This window comes from Haemaphysalis longicornis, unplaced genomic scaffold (assembly GCF_048455015.1).
Source record: "Haemaphysalis longicornis isolate Haplotype H1 unplaced genomic scaffold, Haemaphysalis longicornis Haplotype H1 scaffold_6, whole genome shotgun sequence".
Lineage (NCBI taxonomy): Eukaryota > Metazoa > Arthropoda > Arachnida > Ixodida > Ixodidae > Haemaphysalis > Haemaphysalis longicornis.
Window position 1 is genome coordinate 40,318,922 of NW_027526407.1, and position 8,492 is coordinate 40,327,413.

An 8,492-nucleotide genomic window follows, 5' to 3' on the forward strand; every position below is an offset into this window, starting at 1 on the left:
TCGTCCCAGCCAAGCCTTCCCAGCTCCTTGCGCGACGCCACCTCTCATCTGTCATCCCCTCGCGTGGCTTGCTGCTTCTTTTTCCTTGGCACAACCACAGAGAGGGCAATCCTGCAGCCCGCATTTTCGCCACTTTTGTGGGCGTAAGACAGTCTATACTGGCTATTGAGGCCGTTTATGTCGAGATTATCAGTGACAGGGAGACCGCTAAACGTCAGGCTGCAGAAGCAGAGCGCGAGGAGAGAAGGCGAGAAAAGGAACATAAACTCGAGCGACAAAAGCGAGAACAGGAGCTTGAGAGGCAGAAACGAGAACGGGAGCCTGAGCGCGAGAAACTCAACAGGAGAAAAAGAGGCGAGAGCAGAAATTCGAGCGACACTACCTCCTACTAAAGAAAAGCGACGACAATAAATAGAGATGAAGGGTCTCGAGGTCAAGTTATCTCGACAAAGGCGTCATGGTGACCAGAGCGTGCAGTCGGCGACGACTGAGCGACCTACGTTTCCAATGAGTCACCTAATGCGACCCTACAAGCTAGGAGGAGACATCGATATTTTTTTGGTCAATTTCTAGCGTAAGTGCGAGAAGGCCAGTTTAGCTAAGACACATGGCCACGACGCAAAAGCTGCTTACGCTTTTGCTTGGGTGAGGCATCTGACGTGATGGCCCGATTCTCAAAAGAAAAGACGGAGGGCTACCAGAAAGTGAAGTCGAGCCCCCCGCGTAAGTACAGGCTGTTTGCCTGAGCCATTTTGCCTGAAATTCCGTGAGGCCGAGAGAGCTAAGTACGAGTTACATTCGGAGCTCACCTGTAAGCTAAGGGCGAACAGGGAAAAGAGGCTCAAAGAAGCGAACGCTTTAGGAGAGCGCTACAACATTATTGAAAGCTTTGGTCTAGAAGAGCTTTACCGCCAACAACCTTAAAACGTGAGGCGTGGGTGCAGGGCCGGCCGGACGTGCATAGATAAGGTATATAAGCTTTATTTTCTCCAGAAGATACTAGAAGGTCGCCCGGGATAAAAGCTTCTGAAGATAACTTAACAGAGGTCCGGAAACCCTCACTTGGCAGGTATAAAGAAAAAAAAATCAGCACTCATAACGAAAGCAAATGAAAGAGCACATCCTTGGCACGTAGTTATACAACATAATAAGCTGAATTCCAAAAGTGATAGCACAAACATTACGGTTTCAAAATTCACAATTGGTACAAATGAACACAGAGACATTTCCACACAATGGAAGACATGAAACAACACCAATAGCACATCAATACAAACCATTAGCAATGATTGTAACAGTGATGGAAACAACAAGTTTTCGAAGTATTGCCGCAACTGTCTGCGGGAAAGCAACCTGTATGTCCGTGTTTGTTTAGAATGGTGGGAGTGTTGAAGTGTAGAGGCTGAAATTTATAATTAATGCGGAATCACGGCGCTACTCATTGTTCTGTGCTGCGAGAGCGTGATTCAGCATCCCTTGCTGTCAGAAGTGAGAGTGATACTATCGCCCTTTTTACTGCGTTTGTTGCAGTAACAAATCAACTTAAAACACGAAAAAGTAGCGCGGTTTTTCGTCGACCGACCGTTACTATAATATAATTGTGCATCCGATGGAACATTTTTTTCAGGAAAGACAGTTTGCATGCGATGATAGATCCCTTTTTTGTATGCGATGATAGATCACTTTTTCCAGGCCCTTAGAAAGAACAGGAACAACAGATATTGACCTGTAGTAAGGCAGTCTTGATTTATCACCCCATTTATGTATTACAGATACCCTTGCTCTTTTAATCTCAGTGAGAAATACACCTAATTCTAAGGCTAGATTTAGTGAGGGACCACTGCGTTCTGCGACGTATTTAACTGGTTTTATCTGCACGTCATTGATATCCAAAGCTTTGCTACTGTTCATGTTTATAAATGTTCGATAAATTTCACTTACATCAGTCGGCTGAACAAAAATGCTTCCTATAATATTGTTTTGAACTCACCCAGACTCTTCGATAAAGGGCTGGACATCTGGCTAAATTGCGGTGCTGACAAAGTACGTGTTAAATTTATTAGCAATGTTACTACCGAGGACCTCATCACCATTTACCAGGATTTTTTCGGGTGTGACATGATTCCGTCCACGCCCCAAAACGCTCATTATAGCTTTCTACGCAGTATCCGGAAGCCTGTTACGAATATCTGCGAACAGAGAATGATAATAAGCAGCCTTTTCTTGCCTTAGTTCTCTTTTAAGTGTATTACGCAGTGCTTTGAATTCCTGCAGCGCTGTCGGCAATCTTGTTCGCAAGAATGCGTGATATAGTTTGTTCTTGCGTTTGATCATTTTTGTGTGCGTTCGCGTTACCCAAGGCTTTCTTTTTTCTTTGATTGCGTGATGGTTGCGATGAGAAAGTGCCTATTGTAAATGGCGAGAAAAGTTTGAATAGACTCAGAATACGCGTCATTTGCTAAATTTATATAATGTAAAAATGACCAGCCACAAGCCCTTATTTCGAATTTAAACTATTCCATACCCAGCTTTCTCGCTCAATATTACAACCTCTCGGGAACCTAGAAAAACCACTTTAGGAAAATGATATTTAGCATAAAGCTAGAAGTAAACGTGAAGATTAAAACGCTAAAAGAATATTTCAGGTTTCTGAATATTGTTTTGTCTAATTCACTGTCAAATCTAACTCCCCATGTGTTTCTATGGGATAGTTCCTATGGCTCAGGAACCCAGTCGCGCAACGTGCGCGACATGAAACTGTGCACAAAGCAAGTATTCACCCCAAATATTAGCTGTGCAAAATCACTTTTCATTTCGCTAAAAAATTGCAGAGTAATCACTGTTGAAAGGACTGCCATGAGCAGGAAAGCTGCACATGCTAAAGCTGCCGTAGACACAAACTCAGTTCTGAGGGCCTCAAAATGATGCTTCTTGTTTTTTGTTTTTCTTCATATATCCTAACTGGACAATGATCACTTAGCCTTTATGCCATAGTGCTGGCAGAAAAAATTACAGTTTCAACATTTGTAATCAACAGGTCAAGGGCAGACGTACTGGTTGCTGTGACACGGGTAGATGTTTTACTGAGGTTCACATATTCAACTGAACTGCAAACGTCGGTGACTGTTGCACTATCTTCAAAAGCATTTATATTGAAGTCAGCGGGAAAAACAAGGCGGAAACCATTGTCCGACACGTGGTGTAAAATATTGTCGAAGAATTGCAAAAATTGTCAGATATTGCCTTGTGGTGGGAGGTATACCGCGAGTACAAAGTTTTTATCGTTTTTTAGTGCCAATATCTCGTATTCATTTGAGACTACTGAAAACTTTAAACTAACTCGCAGTGTATGTTTTCTTCTACGTAAATAGCGGATACCCGGCCTCATCGATCGGGACACTTTATAAGAGTTATTGCAACATGGAAGCTGAAGCATTTTACAACTGTCACTATACCATGTCTTAGTAATCATGACAGCAATATATTGGAAGAAAAACTGGCTTAATAATTGTAAATTTCTTCTTTGTTAGTTGCTGAAGGAGGATTGACGTGTATTACGGAATGTTGTTTTAAAGTTTGATGCTTGAAACATTCTGGTAAAACGAACTGTGGGTAAGCTGGTTGATCTATTGTTGATGACTTTACCGTATTTAAGCAAGGCCACTTTCGATGGATACATGGATCATTGGCGAATTTTCAGGTTTCCTTGCGCATATCTTGCATTTGAATGATCACCCTTATTTTCACTCGTGTTCGTTTTTTTTTATTGACAGCCATGCCAAGCAAACGCTTGAGGGTCGGACGCAGACGTTCGTTGTCATAAATAGGCAACATGTATTCATATCACGGGTATTTTTTGTGAACCTCATTTCCTTTGCCTTTATCAGAGCAGATTCACGTTTATCGCGAGATTTATCAGAGCAGATTCACGTTTATCACGAGATTTATCAGAGCAGATTCACGTTTATCACGAGATTTAGATTGTACAACAATGTTCGAGTTGTGAGAATCCCGTGTTGAATCGCAGTGGCAGGCTACTATGTCACTTTGAGAAATGGGTTCATTGATGACGGTACCAAGCTTAGAGACAATCTCGACAACATTCTCGTTTTCTTCCTTTTCAGCACCATGGATCTCAACATCGTAATTTCTAGAATGCTGTTCAACTTAAGGCACTCTCTTCTGCTGATCGGCTGCCTTATCTCGAAGAACTTAACATTTCGATCCCAGGGCATCCTTTCGCTCCTTAGCTTTTTATTCTTTGCATGTTCAACTTCTATCCTGTTCTTCAAGTCATCAGTGTCTTTAAGGGAGTGTTTTAAGCTCTGACTATTGCCTGTTTGGTCGTTTCGGAGGTCGCCTAATTCATTTCGCATAATTTCTCAAGTTCCTCACGCGATGGCTTTAGCTAAGCTCGAAGATATTGTTCAACATCCACCCGTACCTTTTTCTTCCTTTTTGCTACGTCTTTAGTCATTTTTCACACCGCATAAGATTTCGAAGGACACCAAAAATAAGCGCTCTAAAAGAAACTTGGCAGCAGCGACGACGTCAAAAACAGGAACATACAGCAACGCATCACCAGGCCCTGTCAAGTGTGCTCGGCAGCGGTGTTCCGTGTTTTGTTATAGCTCGCTTCAGTTACTTTGACGCCGAGAATCTGCTCAGATGCCAAGTGCCGCCGACTTTTGTTGAAAAATCCGTCACGCAGTTGTCATGTGGAACGCACTTACGGTTACCTTAGCAGTCTTGTAGAGCGGAGTACGGCTGTATAGACTGGCACCTGCACCGAAGATCGAGAGCGCTTAGACCCGAGTTGCTGCTTGTCGTCGCCACTGCCAACACTGTGGACAGAGCGGCTTAGTTAGCCGAACGTTTTGTCGCACGTCGCGGTTCACATAAGCCGAAGGACGCCCAACGATATATCAGGAAAAGACCTGACAAATCATGGCAGAAAGTCCGATCTTCCCATAAAAAAAGCGACGTCTTTCCTTTCGGCCATGCCTTGCCGTTTCTGTTTCTTCACTATCCGCCGTTATATGGAGCGGTTGGAGCTAAGTAAAAAAAAATCCAAGTACGTAATTTTCAGGGAGTTACAAACACTTCTTTAGATAAGAATCTCAAACTCTTTTTTTTAAATGAAGGTATTCAATCTGCGAACAGTGTAAAGTTTCTTGGCGGAGATTTTGACAAAAATCAACTCTTTATGAAGCTATCTACTGTTACTGACCCACTATGGAAACTCCATGATAAAATCCCCAAGAGTTTCATGTTAATCGTGCTTTATGTTATGTTTCAATCACAATTAAATTACTGGCTTTTAGCCTGGGGCTATAAATATCGTTCTAATATTTTAAATCTAACCATAAGTTAGAAAAAGCTATTCAGGCTCTTGAAAATCTACGTTCCCAACACAGTACCAGACAGTTGATTGATTGTAGGATTTAACGCACCGAAGCAACGCCGGCGATGAGGCGCGCCGTGGTGGAGGGCTCCGGATTAAGTTTGACCACCTGGGGATCTCTAACGTAAGCCGAAATCTCGTACACACGGGCGTTTTTGCTTCTCGCCTCCAGCAGAAACGCGGCGGCCACGGCCGCGAATCGAACCCGCGACCTAGTGCTCAGCAGCGCAACGCCTTAGCCACTGAGCCACCGCGGCGGGTTGAGAGAAACAAATGAAATTCTGAATCTACATTAGCTAAATATGCACAACCTTGCATTATATGTATACAAGGAAATGTGCGCCAATTCCCATGAAGTTTAGCAAACCTGTCCCCAATGAATGGCAGTTTTCAATTGCTTGATTGTAGGGTTTAACGCGCCACCGCAACACAGGCGATGAGGCGTGTGGTAGTAAAGGGCTCCGGATTACTTTTGACCACCTGGAGATCTCTAACGTGCGCCGAAATCTTGTATACAAGGGCATTTGAATGATAGCTTTCAATTCAGAAAAATAAACTAGAGGCTATCCCGTATTAAAACAAACTAAGTCTTTAGGAGCACCTGTTATCCCATTCCTAAATGCGTGATAACAATGCAGATATCGCAGAAATTATCAAAACACGTCGTCCAACTATTTTAGGCGAATATTACGAAAATACTCTTTTGCAATAGTTGTATTTTGATATCTTCCGTAATAAAACGTAGCAATTGGCATTCTTTGTTGTATATGTACCTTCCTTTTTCGTATAAATATTCCTTCTGAATTTCGGTGCTTTGCAAGTTCTATATATATGTTGTTGTGTGATATGTTGTGTCATGTGCACACTGTTATGCAAAGTGATGCGAATTCTTCTAAATTTGTTTTTCGTTTGTTTGCTGGGTTACCAGTCTTACTGAATTTGTTTCTTTCGCGTCTTGCAACTTTGTGCTGCGGCTGATGTCTGGATAGGGAATGGGTACCCAGTCAGGTACTCATGTGCACCTTTTTCCCACGTACTTTTAGTTTTTGTTTGTGAAAACAAAGAGTTATACTGAAAAAACATGCCCATACTCTTTAAGCACGAAAGTGGTGAAATGCATACAATGGCTCTGCGAAAGTAAGCAAACCTGGCTACTGAGAAACGCCGTATTACGGACCTGTAAAACCGGAGAAATGCGCGCGCATCGAGTTAAGTTCGCGACGGAGAGGGCTGAGATGCTCACGCATCTTTAAATATCCATCGGTTGATCTTCCATCATTAATTTACGTGCACACAGTTCATTGGATGCAACATTTAAGATATTACCGAGCGTAAGTGCATATTTCGGCGAAAAAGAAAGCGTCAGAGATAAACCCACCTCATGCTTTGCGGCACTGCCGCACGTTCCCAAAGCCAAAAGTTCACCGAAAGAGATGAGGAATCCCACGACGCCTGTGGTGAAGTTGAGAAAGGACATGGGCGAGCTTAGGATGGCGTATCCCCACGGAGACGCATTCATTGTATTCAGTGGCACTGTCACCAATATGCACACACCAAACATGTTATCACACTTCCCGAATGCCGCCCACAGTTCGCAAAACCGGGCGTGTTGCTCTGCGAGATTTGGTAGTATCAATGGTCGCGCGGTTGCTTTACTTTCCAGTTCTTCATTAACACACCTCAGAAACGACGCAAATGCGTTGCTGAGATACAAAATCCAGCTTACCCCTAGCATGCACACTGTTTCTGAGAACACCAGGAAGAACACGCCGAACAGGATCTTGATGTGCAGTGGTTCCATGTATCCGTCGAAGCTGGCGAGATCGCCAAACATCGAAAATAGCGCCATCACTGAGAACAGGACGTTCAAAGATACCACGATGATAGCGTGACGCCGCATGCACGTCACATTTCGAAACTTTCGTTCGATCGCTGCCAGGTCGTTCATGATTTTGCAGAAGCGACGGCGATGTGCAGTCAGCGTCACAACCCAGACCAGCTGTATTCCAAGGCAGCGGATAAAGTATAGCAGGTCTATCCACCTTTCGATCGGCCGAATCGGTTGTCCATCATAAACCTGCACCACAAAGAAGAAACGGTAGGCTTCATGAATCATTACGACGGCGAACAAGGCCCAGGAGCAAATGGCGAAGATGAGGTAAGGGCCGACTACAGAGGCTGAGATGCGCATTCGCCGTTTGTACGTCTTGAAGGAGAAGAAGGAGTAACCGAGACACCTGTGTAATGTGTTAACTGTCTTCAGTCCTTTCATGAAAGAGTTGTTCTCCGAGATCATGTTGCATACTGACGGAGTCCTTGACGTCAGCATGTGAGGAGCCCGCCTATTCACTTTTCTAGCCGTTGGCGCTGTTATGGTTGACAGGTGACCTGCGGTCGGGGGTCGATCACGAAAGAAGGCTGCGGTGCGGACGCTCCCTCGTCGTCGACAGTCTCGTCGCCCAGGAAGAAGGTTCAGGAGGTTGCCTGAACGTTCGAGTCAAGCCGGTAGCTCCCGAACACACTCGTTCCTACTGGTTCTCCCCGTGCAACAGCCGTCTCGCTTCCGCTCATTTTTTCTTCCTTCTTTCCACGTGATCCTCGGTGACACTGTCATGCGTTTCGTCTTCATCACTTTTAGAGCTCCCTGAAAAGCGCCCCCTCACATAGGGTTAAGGTTGCTACGGGGAGACGCCGGAACGAAGTAGGTTACACCGGCGCCTGGACATGGCTGCAGAGCAGAGCCCCGCGGAAAAGTAGCTGACGCGGTACTGACGTTGAGACGGCTGGATGCCTGCCAGGAATCGGGGGAGCGTTTATAACTTTTAAAAGATCGCCCTCTCTCGCGTTTTTCCCTCTCCCGTGATGCCGTTGCAGTTGCGGGTGCCGGCAAGCCCTTCGCTTGGAGGCGCTCATTTCGTAGTCGCTTGGACTGGCTCGAATGCAAGTCTCCTTCCCATTTTATGAGTTCACCACGTGGTGAGCGTGTCTTCACTATCCGTACGAGCCTCACGCCCTGCCCAGGCGGCTGCACGCCAGGAGGCCGTACCGAGTTTCGGGTAGTACAAAGATGCGTGAGACCCACTGCTTT

General features: G+C 44.9%; 1 protein-coding gene across 1 annotated transcript in view; it reads right to left on the minus strand.

The window, feature by feature from the left end:
- Positions 1-8,156, minus strand: part of LOC144142500 (uncharacterized) — a 104,772-nt gene extending 96,616 nt beyond the window's left edge. The window contains exon 1 of the mRNA XM_077674051.1: positions 6,783-8,156. Coding sequence (XP_077530177.1) covers positions 6,783-7,733 — 951 coding nt within the window. The 5' untranslated portion in view covers positions 7,734-8,156. The remainder of the gene's footprint in view (positions 1-6,782) is intronic.
- Between the last annotated feature and the right edge of the window lie 336 nt (positions 8,157-8,492).